The sequence below is a fragment of the Orcinus orca genome, chromosome 12, assembly GCF_937001465.1.
Source record: "Orcinus orca chromosome 12, mOrcOrc1.1, whole genome shotgun sequence".
Lineage (NCBI taxonomy): Eukaryota > Metazoa > Chordata > Mammalia > Artiodactyla > Delphinidae > Orcinus > Orcinus orca.
In genome coordinates, this window is record NC_064570.1 from 13,823,481 (window position 1) to 13,842,188 (window position 18,708).

The window sequence follows — 18,708 nt, forward strand, 5'->3', positions numbered from 1 at the left end:
AATGCAGGGGACACGGGTTTGTGCCCCGGTCCGGGAAGGTCCCACATGCCACGGAGCGGCTGGGCCCGTGAGCCATGGCCGCTGAGCCTGCACGTCCGGAGCCTTGCTCCACAACGGGAGAGGCCACAATGGTGAGAGCCCCGTGTACCGAAAAAAAAAAAAAAAAGTGCTGAGCATTGGGTGAGTGCAGGGGCTTCTCCCATCCCCCACCCATGGTCGCAGGTGGCTCACTTGATTTGGTGGATGAGCAGGGAAGACCGAGGCTCTAATAGCCCCAGGTTGTTGCTGTGGTTATAGCAGGTGCCTTCCTGGCTGAGGTTGCAGACATGTGTAGCAGAGGCTGGAAAGTGCCCAGCTTCCCCCAGCACTCCGGTCTGACCCTGCAGGCAAAAAGCTGGGTCAGACTTGAAAACAGCCTGAAAACTAAATGTGCTCCCCAGTCCACATGCAGGTTCATCAGCCAAGGATGAAAGTCCTCCTGGCTCCAGGTGCTGGGAAAGGTCTGTTCAGTCATTAGATAATCATGAAGCTATACAGACACAGGGGCAGCTCCTCGGAAGTCAGACTCGAAAACCAAAATGAGAAGAATAATCTAAGAACCTAGCAGAAATATCTGAGGCCAATGACTGCTGGAGAGACAAATTTCACCATTTTAACCCAGGTGAGTTACTAAACACAGAAACAAGCAACAGTGGAACACAGCACCAATAGCAAACCACTTTAAGGGGATCTGAACCTGGAGTTGCGATGACATAGTGTCTAAAGCATTCAGCTTTCAATAAAAAAAATTATGGGATATGCGAAGGAACTGGATAATGTGACCTATGCTCAGGGACTAAAGAGGTCAAAAGAAACAGTTTATGTGTCTCCCCTGATGCTGGATTTAGCTGACAGTGACTCCAAGCAGCTATTATGAATGCATTAATATATCTAACAGAGATCATGTTTAAAGAGTTAAGGTATGACAACAGTGAATCAACAAATAGGGGTTCTCAATAAAAGATCGAATTTATAAGAAAAAAGGACTCAAGTTTTATGCTGGAGCTGAAATGGACAATAACTGAAATTCACTGAAGGAGCTCAACCTCAGAGTCAAGATGTGGCAGACGAAAAAAATCAATTCCCCTGAAGATGGGTAAATAGAAATTGCCCAATTTGAAGAGCAGAGAGAGGAAAAAGGGATTAGAGAAAAATGAACAGAGCCTCAGAAACCTGTGGAACAACATCAAATGTACTGACCTGTATTTAATGAGAGTCAAGAGGAGAGGGGAGAGGTGAAGAGAGAGAAAAATTATTTGAAAAAATAACGGCTGAAAACTTCCCAAACCTGATGAAAAGCATCAATCTACACATCCAAGAAGCTCAGTGAATCCTAAGTAGGATACACACAGAAAGATCTACACTTAAACACATCATAGTCATGCTGTTCAATGAAGATAAAGAGAAAATCTTGAAAGTAGCAAAGAAGAGCTGACTCATCAGATACAGGTGAGCATCTGAAGGTTTGAAGCGATGGAGGCCAGAAGGCAGTGGGATGATACGTGCTCAAGACAAAACAAAGCAAAACTGATGACCAAGAATTCTACATCCAGAAAAATGTTTCAAAAATGGTGAGGGCTTCCCTGGTGGCGCAGTGGTTGAGAGTCCGCCTGCCCGATGCAGGGGACACGGGTTCGTGCCCCGGTCCGGGAAGATCCCACATGCCGCAGAGCGGCTGGGCCCGTGAGCCGTGGCCGCTGAGCCTGCGCGTCCGGAGCCTGTGCTCCGCAACGGGAGAGGCCGCAACAGTGAGAGGCCCGCGTACCGCAAAAAAAAAAAAAAAAAGAAGGTGAAATAAATACATTACCAGAGACAAACAGAGAATTCATTGCTAGTAGATTTGCCCTACAAGAAACACTCTAAGAATTTCTTCAGACTGAAAAAAAATGACACCAGACATGTGAATCCACAGGAAGAAACGAAGAGCCCTGAAAATGGTAAATATGTTGATTAAAAAGTCTATAAATATATAGATTTTCTCACTTCTTGTCTTCTGTAAAAGATATAAAGTTGTGTAAGCCAACAAATATAACATTTTATTGTTGGGTTTATAACATATATAGATATGTATGACAATATTAATAATATGAAGGAGAAGTAGAGAATGGAGCTATATTGGAGCAAAGAGTTCTATTTTATTGTATCAAATTTAAGTTAGTGTTAATCTAAAATAGACTGTGATAGGTTAAGATGCATAGTATAAGAGTAACCACTAAGAAAATAATTGTAAAATAGTAAAACAAATCAACAAAAATTAAAATATTACCCTAAAGATATTTATTTAACCAAAACAAAGGAGGGGCCAGTAAGGAGGAATAGAGGAATGAAAAAGACAGGAGACATGTGCAAAGCAGCAATAACGAAATGGCAAATGTAAATCCAATCCTATCAATGATTCCGTTCAATGCAAATGCTCACAGAGCATAATAACCATTATAATAATGATGGCTAACATGTATTGAGAGCTTTCTATGGGCAGGTCCTATACCAGGCACTTGAGACATTTATCTCTTTTGATCTTCATAATAACCCTATGAAGTGGGTATTGTTCTTATTTACATTTTAGATATGAGGAAACCAAGGAAAATCTGGACTGAAGAACTTGTGCAGGGATAATAGAACAAGAAAACAAAATAAGCTTCTTGGAAACCAAATGACTCAAACAATGAAAAACCTAAACTCATCCTAATAATGAAGAGAGTGCAGACACACAGTTGGAGAGGACTCAGGAAAGGGAGCAGTGCCAGCGGCTGTCCTTAAATGCTCTCTGTGAATTAACCCGTGTAGTCGTCACAGCAACACTTCCAGGCAGGTGGCACTATTAGCCATCTTTACAGGTGAAGAAATTGAGGCACAGGGAAATTACCTTGCCCAAAGTCACACAATAAATGGTAGAATGAGGATTCAAACTGACTAATCTAGCTGCAGAGCCTATGTGCGAATTATGTTGCCTCTCAGTTAGTCACATTATCTCCTCCACCCCCACACTGCCAATTCACCAGTTAAATCACAGAGAAAATGGGGAAAAGAGAATAAGCAGGTATCTCTCTCTGCAAAGGGAAGGGAGTCGTGAAATGGAAACCAGAGGTGGGATGGGGTGGGGATGAACCACTTTCCTGCTTCACGTGCATGATGGGGGAGAGGTTTCCGAGCAACTATGTAAGTTTCAGATCATTCATTTATCCATTCACTCGTTCTTTCTTCTTCCCCGCAAAGAAGGGGTTGGGATCAAGCATTAGAAAACAACTACTATTTTAATGAGCACCTCATATAATCTTCACAATTGCCCTGTGAATTAGGTGTTACTATCACCATTTTGTTGATGAGGAAGCCGAGGCTCTGAAAATTCATGACCAACGGCCATAAACCTTGTATGTGCCGGAGGCAAGACGTATGGCCAGGGCTGCCTGATTCTAAGGTCCACACATTCCCTTCTGTGCCTGGGTTGGGGTGGAGGTGGGTAGGTGGGGTTGGAGGGGAGCCTGGCATCAGACGGATCATCTGAATTCACTGTGCTCTACAGATGCATGTCACCACCTTGATCCTTGATCTTGGGCAGCCGGTGCTGAACCACTAGCGAGAAGGGAGCTGACAAAAAAACCAAACGTCTTTCATTTAGGTCTTTATTTGAACACCAAATAGGTAGAGAAAATTGTTTAAGGTGCTTGAGCATCCCACTGGATTCTTTACTTTCTTTAAGGTGCAAAAGAGGTTTACAAGTGTGTTTCATTGAACGAAGCAAAGCTGCAACAAAACAATCACATCAATAATAGTATATGCGTCGGCGAAAGGGCATATTAAATCCATCACACACAATTCGGCATTTGAGCTTTTCCCCATAAAACAAGAGCTCTACACTGAAGAACTTGTAGTGCACAAAAAGCATTGTTTATAAGCTGTGAGAGAACATAAACTGGCATAATGTCACTTATTAATTCAAGTCTCTATGACCAATGACCTCTCTGTGAATGCAAAGGGGTCCGTGCCTCAGGCACCTGCTCATGGGGCTGTATGTGGTTTCCAGGGTACACAGCTCTGTAAAAACACACTGAAGATGGGTTTGAAACATGGCAGCATTTACATATTTAAAAAGTTCAGGCACATTTGGATGCAAAAAAAAAAAAAAATAGAAATTTTTCTTGAATCTCTGAAAGACAGTGCAAATTGAAGTACCCTAATAGAGGCAGCAGGTACTTAGGAAACAATTTTAAGTGACTTAGAAAGAGGCCACACTCACTTTAATCCAAATGGAAAGGAACTGCAGTTAGAAACAGAGATAATACTAATGAAAAGGTGGATATTTGGGACCACAGTTAAAGTCATTTGCTCCAGTTGAGAGTAAGTGTTCAGGGAGTTCATCCCGGAGGTGTGCAGTGTCATCTGAATCATCCTCCCAAGACTTGCACCAAAGAGAATCACGGTTGTCTCAGAAGCTATGTATGACTCTGTTTGTCTTTCCAATAACCAGCTTCCTGAAGCAAATTTGCCTGTGAATATCAGACATTACTGTGGTCCTAGTGATCACTCCCGGTATCCACAGTCCAACTCAGAGTTGGGAAGGGATTTGGAATTGGTTTCATGAACCAGTGGCCTAAATCAACGGCCATTTCAGTGTATAAGATTTTAACGCAAGAACATCTTAATGGGATCAGAAGTAAATTATCAGTAAGTCCCTTATTTGTTCAGCCCCCAAAAGGCATAGGATATGGCATGGTTAAACATAGTTGTAAGGTTAATAGGGAAATCTAATCAACGACTACACTTCCTTAGGGGCTGGATTTTGCAACCTACGTAGGGTCTTCTCTTTGGATGAACTAGCCTCTCTGATTGTTGCATGACAGCATTGCAGAATCATTACCGCAAGCCTGGAGCTAGGCAATGGCTAAAAGAAACACAGACCACTAGGTATTCCTTGGACTGTACTGCAGATGCCACTAGTTCTTCCCTAGAACTCAAGCTGCCATTATATCTGAATGGCTGTCAGATACAGCTACTTATTTGTGGTTAACAGGGCACAAGTGAAATACTGAACCCTGGTGCATACCCCAGGTGCCAGTATTGATCTGCTTCAAAATACTTTCAAGACTCTTATTACGATATTTCCCATTCTTCAAATTCCTAAACCCACGTCCCCACCCTACCCTCACCCACCCACCCCACCCCAATCCACCATGGCTTTCAAACTTTAAATTGTCTCAGAGCGGGGGGGAAAAAATACAGCATGTTCCCTACACCCAAGAGTAATGTCAGCGGCAAAGTACCAGCTGTCCATTAGTGGCACTTGAAATAAGAAGAGACTTTAAAAATTACTTGAAACTCCCGGGCTAACATACCAACCATCTGGTGTTCTCTGCCCCATTTCAAACGTAGTAGTATCTTAACATGAATACAAACATCTCAGATGAATAATGTAAAACCCTTCACTGGATTATTGTTTGGATTTAGCTGGTATTACATCACCTATAGTCCTAGAATTTTTTTTGTTGTTTTTATTTTTTTTAAAAGAAAATCTAAGTATAAACATTAAAAAGAACCCACTGACCCATTCACTACTGTCCAAAAATATTACTACTTATATTTTGGTAAAGCAAAATTAGCTGCCCTGAATAATTTTCCTTTTCAGGCATAATCTCTGCTACATATGATTGTCTATCATTCAGGATCCAACAATAGGCATCTGGATTAGTGCTATTTTGTCTACTGTGGATATAAAAGTTGATATGAAATGTGATCTTCATTTAAATGAATAATCACCAGGCCTTAGGCATCAATGACTACATCACAAGGTAGTAATACAAAAAAAGTAAACATTTTTCCTTGGTTTTGAATGTTAACCCAGTCAAATTAAATCCAGAACAGAATTACTACATTCAGTTGTCTGACAAACAAGCATTGCAATTTCAAAAAAATATATATTATACTATATAAGGTGCTTCTTAAACAAAAACAACAGAAGAATTATGTTCTAAACATTCTTACTGCAGATACTGATACATAAAATTGCCCCCCAATTTAGATGCACTTGTGAAAACAACTGTTTTTTTTTCTTGGCCCTCCCAGGTTCCCAGTCCTTTGGTGATCACTGATGGGGTCATTGGAAATGGATGAAATCCACTTTTGAAACAGGCATCCCAAGAGAAGCCCTAGAAGTTTGGCTGGGTTGTTGGCTGACGCATTGCCTATCACTGGGGTTTGAGTTAACAGACGATGCGGTCACCAGAGGAAACCCAACTTTCTTTTTAGCTGAAAAGGGGAAATAATCCATAATTGCTTTAGAGAAGCAAAGACCCAGGGAAATCTGCCCTGTGGCTGGAGTAGGCCTCTCTTGTTTAGCCTATAGGTTTAAGGATTCCTATGGCCCAATTCTGGTCTTGCCCTCTTGGCTCATGAAGGTTAATGAAATAGACTCTAGGGAAGTTTGTTTGTTTGTTTGTTTTTCCCTCAAGGCCAAACCCTGATTTTTGGATGAGCTCTAAACAACCAAAGGCAGGTGTGGTCTGACCAGGCCCCAGGCAGCCTGAGTTCGGAGCGCTCCAGTCCTGGCCCTGTTCCCCCGCCCAGAGTGTGCCTCCAACCTGGGCCATGCGGGGAAATGAGGAAGAGAAGGACTGCCCCATGGACCCCAGGGCAGCCCCGCAGTGCAGTATGGGGTCTGCCAGTAGCACTCCTAAGTGGCTGCAGCCTGCGGCAGGGCCACCCCGAGCCTCACAGTTTTATCCAGTTTCTGCCCTGCTTTCCTCTTTGGTCTCTAGTACCTGCAAGAATCATGCACATGTACTATTAAGCCCACTGCTCCAGGGCTAAAAGTGTCACCAGGGTGCCTGCTCATTTAAACTGCCCTTGGTCATAGCCTGGGCACTACCCCTAATTCACCTTGTAAGTTACACACCAGGAAGAGCCAAGCAGAGCGCCCTCTGCTGATAAGAGTGAGATCACACCAGAACAGGTCCTGAAGCCCATTTACTGCAAGTCCTGGGGGGAGAGGGCTTTCTTTTATAAAATGAAAAAAAAACCCAAAAAACAAGAATTTATCTCTCACAAAGGAACTGGTGTATGTGGAGGTGACTTAACTGGGATCAACTTGCTGTTTTCCATGGGTCCATGGGAAGCAAGAATTAATTGGAACCCATGACCTATACCTAGTGCTCTCAAAAGCTAATGGTAAAGCATTCAGCAAATCTGAAGGTGCAGTGTATTTAGTTGACAAAGTGTTGACAGTTAGGGGCTCTTCCTTCCCTGTGTGCATCTTGTATTCCTATAGGGGAAGTGGGTGCACAGTCACCAGATATTCTGCTACAGCCATGCAACAGAGCAGAAGCTTTAAGGTCTGACTTTACTAAAATGATATGTTACTATAGGAATACAAGAGGATGTTATAATGAACCCTGGACCTAGCTTTCTCCAAGTCAGCAATTAAAGGAGCCACTTTCAATTCTTTCCTGTGGCTTACGCTTAAATAAGATCCATTAAAAAGTGCTTCACATTCACGGAGGTGAAATGTCCACTCTCCAGGCCTTGGGTCACAAGTAGCTAAAGTGCACAGTCATCTGAGCCCAGCTGGTAGACGGAGCTCAGCCATGAAACGCTAAGGGAATCCTCATGCTGAGTAAGGTAGCAAAGGGAGAGAGAGAGAGCTGTTAACAAAGAAAGTAGCCCTGGAATAATCCCTTTGGCTGTTCCCAAAAGAAGGTGTGCCACTTAGAACCGAGCAAGCAAATGAATGGCCACCCATATTAGAAAGCCAGCGCTGGGTGCATGCCAGAGTGTGTGCAGGGGCAGAAGTCGGCTAGAGTGATGCACGATGTGGATAAAGTGCGACAGGGATTCTCAGAGCCCTGGGGGAGCCGCGGAGCTCTCAGATTGTGGTGGGGAAATTCTCTGCCTCCCCCGTGATGTAATACGTTTGCAAGGAATGTGATGAAGTTGAGCCGGCGGTGGCCAGCTGGCTCTGGTTCACGTCCTCCGTGGGTGCGCTCCCGAAATTGGCTGGGGCGTGCAGGCGGTGGGCGTCCAGCATCTCCAGCAGCAGGTCATAGAGAGGCACCACATTCTTGCACTTCATGCTGTACAGATGCTCCATGCCTTTGTTACTGTGGGCGGGAAGACACAGACAGGACCACTTTAGACCATCCCCAGATCCAGGACTGCTGAAATGCCGAGGAAGGGCAAGTAAGAAAAACCCCAGCGACACTGATATGCCAACCTTTCTTCCTATTTAAAGAGCCAGTTTAGGGTTTACTATGCAGGTGAATTTCTTTCCCTCTATCACAATTACATCTAAAAAGAGAACAGATGAGATAGGCTACCAGGTAGGAAAGAGTTTTTATTTAATTAATTTATATTTATATATATAAATATATATATATATAAATATATATATATTTATAAATATATATATATATTTATATTTATAATTTATATTTATATTTAATTAATTTATATAAATAATTTAATTAATTAAATTAATTAATTAATTAATTAAATTAATTAATTAATTTAATTAATAAATAATTTTATTTAATTAATTTTTAAATTGTTGTTTTACTTTATTTTTTATTAATTTTTCTTGGAGTATAGTTGCTTTACAATGCTGTGTTAGTTTCTGCTGTACAGCAAAGTGAATCAGTTACGTATACATATATCCCCTCTTTTTAAACGTGCAATAAACCGTTCAAGAAGTTCCCTTGCTTCAAACTGTTCAGTTGCTTCCCATGTAACTCAGAATAAAATCTAAATTTCTGTCCGTGCTATGCAAGGTCCAACTGACACGGCTTGTCCTGCCCCTCTCCCTAACCCACTCCCTTTAACCACCCTAGTTTCCATGCTGGCCCTAAAGAAACAAAGCAAGACTTCCAGACTCAGGGTATCTGCCCTTGCTGTCCCCCCACCTGCATGAACTTCCCCCAGATCTTCGAATGCCACCTGCTCTGAAAGGCCTTCCACGACCCCAGTGGCATTCAGCTCAAGACCCTGCAGGTTTAGCCGTTGGCTTTCATGTTACTGTTTTTCTCCCAGCACTATGACAACCTGACCTTCTCCTATGAATGTATGTCTTGTATGTATGTTTATTCTTGTTCCATAAGCATGTGCACACACACACACACACACACACACACACTGCCAACCCACATCCCAACACACACTGTGCAAGTTCAGTGAGGGGCTGCAATTCGTCCATCCCGTAGGTCTCCAACAGTGGCAAGAACTGGTAAATGCTCAGAGAATATGGGCTGGACGGACCTAGGGAAATGCATGTAAATGGTGCTTCTCCTCTTACCGCTCTTCCCCCGACCCCCAGCCCCGTCCTCCACCAGCTACATCTCTGCTCTCTCCCCACAACACTACCACCAGGAAAAAAAAAAAACAACTATTCTCTAGATTGACATTTATTTAAAAAGAATCATGGATCATGAGTAGACAGACCAAGAACATCCTAAAAAATATTTGCATTTTCAGTAGGGAAAGTCAGCCCTAGCTGGAGACGCGCCATGGAAACATAGCATCAAAGCGATTCGGGCCATATGACACAACCACCTAAATTACGTTTTCCAGTGGGATTTTGTTTTCTTGTTTTTGTTTTAATTTAAAATGCTGTTAAAGTTAAATGCCCCTGGATCTGACACCGTCTTCCTCTTGCAACCTAATGAATCACATTTACCATCCGATGAAATCTGGTGTTAAATGCTCTGAATAACAACATATGGCTGGGGCCAAGCTTAACACAACAGAGTTCCGTGATTCAGATTGGCTGTAATGAGGCACCATAATATTGTTGTTGGTATGTGTGTGTGTGTGTGTGTGTGTGTGTGTGTGAGAGTGAGAGAGAGAAAGCTCAAAGCTTGCAAAAGAATAGCAACTTCTCTCCAGCTCATCCCACAATTCAAACAGGAACTCTCGCCGCCGTGGCCCTTGGCCATGTGTTGCCAGTAAAACTAGCAAGGCCTGTATGTGCAGTGCAAATATACTTGGTATTAACTAATTAGGCTGGCTAATGCTGACAAGCAGTTAATGGATTTGAAAATCCAGCAATTCCTACCAACAAAAGAAAAACCTTCATCTGTGATACATGGTTTCTACGTCAGTGAAATTCCTAGCTTGGAGTAGAGCTAATACATTTTCTTCAAGGGGAAGGTTACTCTCTCGGTCAGGAAATTTGGTAGGGGATTATGTTATTCTGATCTAACCCCCTCTTCCCTATGTGTAATATTCATCAAAAGAAATGGATGGGAAAGGACTGAAAATGTGTACTCCAAATGCAGTCACCTACTCAACTTGGCCAATGTGAGTCCTTCATCTGTGACACAGGGATTCTTGGGGACTCCCTAAGAACAGAGACTGCAGTCACTTTCTCCCCAACTTTGGCAAGTGAAAGCCATCATTTGTGAATTTCAAATTCATAGGAAAAACTTCAGGTAATTTGTTCATTCATCCATTTATTCACTCATTCACTCAGTAATAATGTTGTGAGCATATACGACATGTAAGACTTCATATACGGCACTGTGGGACATACAAAGAACGAAAGATACATTTATTTTCTCAAGAAGCTAACATTGGCAAAGTTGGCAGTTGGCAAAGTTATCTCCAGAAAAGGAGGCACCTGGGACTTTGATGGGATGAACTTCTTGCCATTTGACTCAGTCTCAAGGTCTGAAGACCCTTTAAAAATTAATCAAACTCTTTCTAGACACCTTGGCCCTTCCCTCATAGCCACTAAGAAACAGAATCTTTTTCATTCCTGGGGTTCTGGTGTAAGCCCAAGGTCATAGACACTTCATCATGCAGGAGTGTCATCACTTCACCTCACTGTTGTGGCCTTTCTGGAGTAAAGAATCCGATACTTTCTTCGTCTCTTCCCTGCAGGCTGGGTTCTGTTCACAGGAATGGTACCCACTAAGCCTCTGGCCAGCCATTTAGAATGGAAACAAGGCCACTTTTACCTTCTGGCACAGAAAGACACTATTTCCTCTGCTATCGTCCTTCTATAGAAAATATTCATTGAGTAGTTACTACGTGCCAAGCCCTATGCTAGGTGGTGCTGGGTACACAGAGTAAGCAAAGTGGGTTGTGATAACTGCCTCACAGAGTTTACAGTCTAATGATGCTGAAAGATAAAAAATGAGCAGTAACCATCAGGAAGGACAGGGTATAAATCTCACCTAGGTGTTAAGGGTCAGGAGATGCTTCCTGCAAGGAGTCATATCTAAGCTATGATAGATTAGCTTACTGTCCAGAAAGATTCAGTCTCTGTGCCATGTGTCCATGATCCTTGACTTTGGGCTGTATCATGTGACTTGCTTGGCCCATGGAATGTTCGTGGACATGACTTAACTAAAAGATTAAAATGCACTTCTCCAAACAGACTCACTTTCTTGTGCCTCTGCCATCAATATGAGAACATGTCCCAGCTCTCTTGTGGCTACAAGGAGGGCAAGAGGCACACGGGGTAGTCACCTGGCCAACCTTCAGGCCTGCAGCTAGATGCAGAGTCTCCCAGCTGTGCCCTGCTTCCATCAGCTGACCCGCAGATGTGTGCGTGAGCCCAGCGGAGGGAAACAGCTGTGCAGCCCATCTGCAGCCTGCAGCGGAGGTCCCCCTTGACTCAGAGAACAGCTGATTAGGGCTACAGCCCAGACTACCAGGAAGTCCTGAAAGTTAAGTAAGGCTAGAGCATAAGAAGGAATATAAGCAAAATAAATGGATTTATACTTTCATCTAAAAGCAATGGGAAGCCATTTCAAGGCTTTAAGTAGGAAAGCAACGTGATAAGATTTGGTATCAGAATGATCACACTGGCTCTACTGTGGAGAATGGATTAGAAAGGCTCTGAGTTGAAGACAGGGAGACAGGTTAGGCAGCTGGGGCAGAAATCCAGGAGGAGATGATGGTGGCTTGGGCGAGGGTAATGGCAACGGGGGTGACAAGAATGGATTGAGAGGGATGGAGGAGTCAACGTCGACCATCCACAAGGTGTTTGGACCCAGAGTCTCTCATTTAGAATTTCCACTTGTTAAGTAAGGAGAGTGCGACACAGGAACAGTAATGGATGTGCGCAGTGCTTTCCGAGGACGAGTGTGCTCGCGGACTTCCCCTGATTGGCTGGGGCCGAGTGAACAACCAGACGGGACCCTCCTCCCCTGAGCTGCACGCGGCACACTCTTCCCCGGCTTAGGATCTTGCGCATGCGCCAAACTGAGCGAAAGTATCATCTCTCTGCAGGCTTCTCTGACACCCGCCCACACCCCAGACTGAGTTACTGCCTCCCTCTGCTATCCTCCCACAGCCTTTATGCTATGTGCCGGGAACCATCCCGAGTGTGTTATCTGTTCTCAGACGTCAGCCCTTCCTGGGCCAGCCGTAGCATATTGTTGGGGGCTTGACTGCTTTACGTCTCTCCCATGGGAAACCCAAGGACGCCTCACCTCATGTGCCTGATGTGAGAGAGGATGAGGAGGAGCTGGGCCAGACGCCGGTGCTGTTGCTGCAGAGTCAGGCCCGCTTTGGCCATCAGATGGATCAAGGTGTCTGTGATCTTGTCCAGGACACGGTGGATATGGTCCTTCTCTTCCAGAGACTTCAGGGTGCTGGACAGAAATGTGTACACTCCTGAATGTGCAGAGAGAGAGTGAGAGAGAGAAACTCAAAGAGGATGAGGTCCGGGAAGCTGGGCATGTGCGTGGGACGTAAGACTGAGCCAGTGCCCCTCCCCCCACCCTGCCCCCGCCCGGCAACGGGGATGTTCGGGATCTATTCGGTCCAGGCAACCATGCAAAATTCCTTAGGAATATACGTGGGTGAGAGCACACGTTTAGGAAACTCATGTGGCCCCCTGTGTGGGAGCCAGTTTCCAGGATTTGTCATCAAGATTCCCTGGAAAGGCACTGTTCGCCTTGGGGCCATGGTGGTTGACACCAGCCACCTCTCCTCTGACACGCCTGTCACCAACGCTATCCTGTTAACGCTGATGACAGCTCCACGAAGGAGGCATTATTGTTCCTTTTCACATGAAGAAAGCGGAGGGCAGAGAGCTGCATTAACCTGCTGAGCGAACTCGACAGGATGGAGCAGAGTTGAGAACGAGCCAGTGTGCTGACTCTACATCCGGTTTTATAACGGAGACGCTAAGTTAGAGACACGTGACCGCTCGGTGAGGTGCACAGAGAGAGCAAAAGTGATTTGCTAAGTGACTGACAGGCAATTTTTAATTTGCTGTTACAGTTCAGGTCAGCTGTGGGGCCTTCGTACTTTTCATCCTCAGCTGAAAGGTTTATGATGCGAGGGTAGAGAGGCCCCCGGGAACTGCTGTATTTCACTGCCAGGCATGTTTTTTTTTTTTTTTTTTTCCCCTCTTGCCTTTTTTCTGGTAATAAATCCTGCTCTCGGGGCCACAGGTAGACTCAAGGCTGAAATTAGACAATCAGGTCACTCTATCCTTTTGGATAGTATTAGCCCTGAGATAGACAATCAAAGCTTTTTCTAAGTTTGCATATGGAAGTTGTGGGCGCAAGTTCCTTCCTCTAGGGTGGAGGCACTGGGAGTATGAGAATGTGGGACCTGTAAGCGCCATCTTCCAGGTACGTGGAGCTCCCCCTGCAGAATGGAGCCCAGCGATGACCAGCAGAGGTGATAGTTACGTGGGGGAGGCAGGAGGGGGGAGGGGAGGGAAGGGAGAAATCCTGGTTCCTGTCATAAGGTCCTGGTTCTTACTTTTTTCATTTGACCTTAGAGCTTCCATAATGTCCTTTCTAACACATGAATCCATAAATCCCCTGTTTGCTTAAGATAGTGTTAGTTGGGTTTCTGTCACTTGCAACTGAAAGAATCCTGACTCTTTGACTTAAGTTGCGAGCTCAGCCCAAGGAGCAGAGGAAGGTGAATGATTAAGAGGTGAGAAGTACTGAAAGCAAAAGGAGGGCAGGATGGAGTATTCTTGTCTTGGGACCACAACGATGGCTGTTCTATCAAGTAAACACTGCAGAAATCAGCTCCTCCTACCCAAATGCATCATCTCGCAGGGCGCAGATGACGCGGTATTTTTCTCAAGATATACGTCTATTTAGCAACATTTTTTTTTGGTCTTATGAGCCCACTGGCCCACCCGTAAGTATATTTCTTCTCCTCCCCTCCCCCCATCCTCACTGGTATTTTCAAGTTAAAGGCCCCCAAGTTTATGAATCCCCGACTTTGTACTTGTAACGCAGTGACGAGTTACTGCTCACACAGCAGCCTGTAGGTCGGGAATGGGGAAAACACCCACACAGAGGAACTTACAGTACATACAGTTGTAATTGCCTGGAATGGAAAAGGGCTAATATTTAAAACAAATACAACAACAGCAGAACCAGAATGGTCAGGCTCTGGGCTTACAGGCAGTAGAATAGAATAATGTAGTTTTGATACCCGGAGGCACTCTGATACAGAGGAAATTGAGCACAGAATGAGTAAGCAGCGGACAGGCAGTGGGATAAGAAAGAAATTGCTGGATTACTTATGTTCCACGTGGGCTTCTGATAAAGACTGTGTCCACTAGAAAAATGGGCAAATGTCTAGTGGCCTTGGTGTTGGCCGGGAGGTAACGGATGGCAAGGGAGGTGTATGCCAGTGGGCTGGGGGGGTCAGGGGCAGCCTCTCCAGAGCCCCACGGCCACGCCTCTCCCTGCCCTCATGTCATCACACACATTCTAGCCTCGCGTCTCTCAGAGGCCCTGCGTCTGGCTGGATGTCCTGGGAACCTGCCCAGGCCACAGAACTGAGTTAATCCAACTTGGATGCTGTGTTTTCTACCAAATTCCTTTTTTGTTACCACCCAGGATGCTGGCCTCGTTCATCAATAATCCCATTCTTGTTCGTGGAAACCACAGAACCAAGGAGCTTCCATGTCCCCGCGTGGGAAGGTGACGCTCAGCGGCACCTACGTGTGTGCACAGGGTGAGGGCACCCTGTGCAGAATCACGGGCGTCCTGAGGGCCCGCGTTGCACTCTGCCCTCTCCTGTGGAGGTAAGAGCCTTGGCACTCAGGCTCTGGGGAGTGTGGTTTTCCCTTGTGCCGCTGGTTCCCCATCCTCCCGTGGGCTCCCCCCTCCCGCATGCTCTCATTGAGAACCTACTGTGTGCGGACGGTGTGTCACGAGATAGGGATTCCAGGCCTTATTTTCTTTTAAGCATTAATGTCTTAAGAGCAGCTATTGCCTGTGGAGGAAGGATTGTCTTCACACTGTCTCTCGGGATGCAAGCCACTCTCAGAACAAGCCTGTTTTTCTAGTCCTGTTTTGGCACCAACACAGCTTATCATCTCATCCTTGCGAGACGCTTCCTAGCCGTGCAAATATACTTCGAAATAAATATACAGTCCTGTAGAAATGCCAATAATTGACAACTGCAGCCATCTTCCTTTGGGGCTTTTCTGGCAAAACATGTGGTCCGTGTTTGCTGCCTTTTGCCCCTAAGGGGCCGGTGGAGAGAAACAACAGAAATCCGAATTCCCAGAATGCTTCAGGTGCTCTGGCAAAAGCCAAACAGGGTTCCCGGTAATTTCCATATCCCAGGTGGTCCCTGCCACCCTGGACAGCTGCACCAGTGTTCCCAGCAGCACGGAGCCAGTGATCAGACAGTGCGAGCCTTCAGAAAGAGTCTTACAACAAGGCAGGCTTTTGCAACTCCCCAGGCTGCTCCAAATCCCAAAGATGGAAAAAAACAATCTGTATGTCATTATCCAGTCTTGAAGTGCTGTTGGCAGATCTGAGCCTCTACATATTCTGAATCTTGCAGCCAACATTGGGAGCTTTTAGGAAGAGCCTATGGAGAAAGCGGGTGGCAGAAAAGAACGGGGAGTGGGACTGCATGGGCCCCCCATAGACACGAGATGTCAGCCTCTCTCCCTCTCTGGCTCTCAGTGACCGTTGCCCTTGCTCTCTCCCTCCTTCTCTTTCTCTGCTTGGACACTCTCTTCCTTCTTTCCTCCTTTTTGCTCCATCCCACAGGAACACCCTTGCTACCCCTCATCACTTCTCCAGATGATGGAGTCTTCTGGAGGCTGGAAGAATGCAGATATGGACACGGTAGTGCATGTGTGCATGTGACTGTGTCCAGAGGAAACAGTAGCACAGCCCAGGGTCCTGCTCGCCCGGCCACTGAGCTCCACTGAGGGGCACACCTCACTGCTCCCGGAGAAGTGGGGAAGGCTGAGGCTCACCAGATGCTTGAGGACAAAGTTTCAAGTAAGGCCATTTTCTTTTTTGTCTTTTCCAGAAGGAAGAATGTGACAACGGACCCTGGGACAGTCATTCCATCTATAGCAGCTTGACCAGAAAAGCAGAGGGAATGACTCAAAGGAAAAAGAGAGGGAAGAAAACTCCTCAAACCCACGGCTGTAAGTGGTCCAGGCCAGAAAGCTGCCGCTCAGCTGGAGTAAAAGAGAGCTGCTTTCTGGATCTGGCTCACGGACGACCCAGGGATTCATCGGCAGGTCAGCCTTGAGGGTGGGCCGCTGGGAATGGCTTCCACAGCCAGACGGTGTGCGCTCATAACTGCCTTCAAGGCTGAGTTTCATGAGCACTGCGTCCGTTTTAGCCTTCACCTCTGACTGCGGCTTCTCCTCCTGGGGTTGCTGGTCCTGGTGGGGTGTTGGACAGCTCGTGGCCGCTGAAGCCACTTAGTGGGAAGGGCTGAGCTGGATGTCCTACAATGCGCGGGACAGTCCCAAATAATGAAGGATTTTTTTTTTTTTTGCTGTACGCGGGCCTCTCACTGTTGTGGCCTCTCCCGTTGCGGAGCACAGGCCCCGGACGCTCAGGCTCAGCGGCCATGGCTCACGGGCCCAGCCGCTCCTCGGCATGTGGGATCTTCCCGGACCTGGGCACGAACCCGTGTCCCCTGCATCGGCAGGCGGACTCTCAACCACTGCGCCACTAGGGAAGCCCAGGAGCCTTCTTTTTGTTAATTATGTCTGTAATATATTAAGAAACAGCCAGGGTTCTGATTTTCCTATTCTTCAGTCAATTACTACCTTTCTGAGGTCAAGAAGACAGTCTGAAGAGACACGTGATGGAAAATGTGCAGCGCATCTAATACGAAGGGGTTTGTTCACAAGGTTCCACGCGGAACTCCTAGTGCAGGTGAGCTAGCCTGGTCTCAGGAGGCCTTGAGGGTTTCACTTTTTTCCCAGAAAAGGCAGGCTAAAACATTCTGGCTGAATGTGTTTCCCTGCATCTCACCTTTTCTCACCTGGCCTTTCAAAGACAACGGAGCAACAGTGCAGAGCAGGGAGTGGCTCTTTACATGCGTTGGGGCAGATTTATTTTCCAAAAATGATCACAACAGTATCTCCCATCCGACATGTGTCTCTACGACGTGATCTTGGCAGACCTGTCATGGAGATGTGCGGGTTATGGCCCTCCCTTGAGTCTGGGTGGACCCATAACTTGCTTGCCATCAATAGAATGGAATAGAAGTGACGCCACCTGGCTTCTAAGGTATGACATGCCTGTCATACAAGGCATAGAGCTTCTGCCTGTCATCTGGGACACTTGCTTCTGGAGCCCTCACCGCCTTGTAAGGGGTACAGTGCAACAGGTAGTGAAGAAGCCAAGGCCACAGATAAGCATCCCAGTGGACAGCTCCAGCTGAGGTCCCAGCCAACAGCCAGCATCAATCGTCGGCGTGGGAATAAAGTCCTTTAAGATGTCTCTGGCCCACGACTATCAAATTACTCCCAGTGGATGACCCTAACCTGCGGCCCCAGACATGGTGGAGAAGAAACAGTCCATGCCCTCTGTGCTCTATCCAAATCCATGATTAATAGAATCCAACCCTTTTTTTTCTTCTTTTAGCCATTAAGTTTTGGGGTAACTTATTACACAGCAGCAGTAAACAGCACACCTGGATATCTGCGCCAGACATTCAGGGAGGAAAATGACCCAGAACCAGCAAGTCGGAGACTAGACTCCTGACCCAGAACATCATGAGATGAAACAGCATTTGAATACTTCCTGCTCCACGTTATGAATCCTACTGTGTCTCAATGCCTTGGCCCAGCCCTGACCTTCACTCTTGTTAGTATAATGGTCAGGGCTCAAGCTCATCCTATCAGACCCTGTACACAGTTAACAATTTTCATAGGAGGCCTTTATCCCTAACAACTGCCCAGCTGATTATCAAAATATATGGATCTTCCCTTAACTGGCAACCTCAAATATCTGCACCCTACTTTCTTATCAGAGAATAAAACACTCAAATTCTGGGCTTCCCTGGCGGCGCAGTGGTTGAGAGTCCGCCTGCCGATGCAGGGGACACGGGGTCGTGCCCCGGTCCGGGAAGATCCCACATGCCGCGGAGCGGCTGGGCCCATGAGCCATGGCCGCTGAGCCTGTGTGTCCGGAGCCTGTGCTCTGCAACGGGAGAGGCCACAACAGTGAGAGGCCCGCGTACTGCAAAAACAAAAACAAAAACAAAAAACAAAAAAAACACTCGAATTCTCAGTTGCATAATCTTTATCGAGTGCTGGTTGTGAGAAATAGACCTTGTCAAGATGTGCCTAAAGGAGAGATTTTATGTGGAACAACTAGTCTATTTTATTTTATTTTTATTAAAAGCCAGTGGAGCTTATAATAGAATGTGTTCCCTTTGCTTTGGCCCAGCAAAGGAAACTGAGAGCCAAATTTGTGGCCCACT

General features: G+C 45.9%; 1 protein-coding gene across 2 annotated transcripts in view; it reads right to left on the reverse strand.

Annotated features, from left to right (window-relative positions):
• Nucleotides 1-3,648: 3,648 nt before the first annotated feature.
• ESR1 (estrogen receptor 1) overlaps nucleotides 3,649-18,708 on the reverse strand; it is a 252,454-nt gene continuing 237,394 nt past the window's right edge. For both annotated transcript variants that reach the window (XM_004263708.4, XM_033404774.2), the window contains 2 exons: nucleotides 12,462-12,645; nucleotides 3,649-8,129 (listed from right to left, as the gene is read on the reverse strand). In XM_004263708.4, coding sequence (XP_004263756.1) covers nucleotides 7,895-8,129; nucleotides 12,462-12,645 — 419 coding nt within the window. In that variant the 3' untranslated portion in view covers nucleotides 3,649-7,894. The remainder of the gene's footprint in view (nucleotides 8,130-12,461; nucleotides 12,646-18,708) is intronic.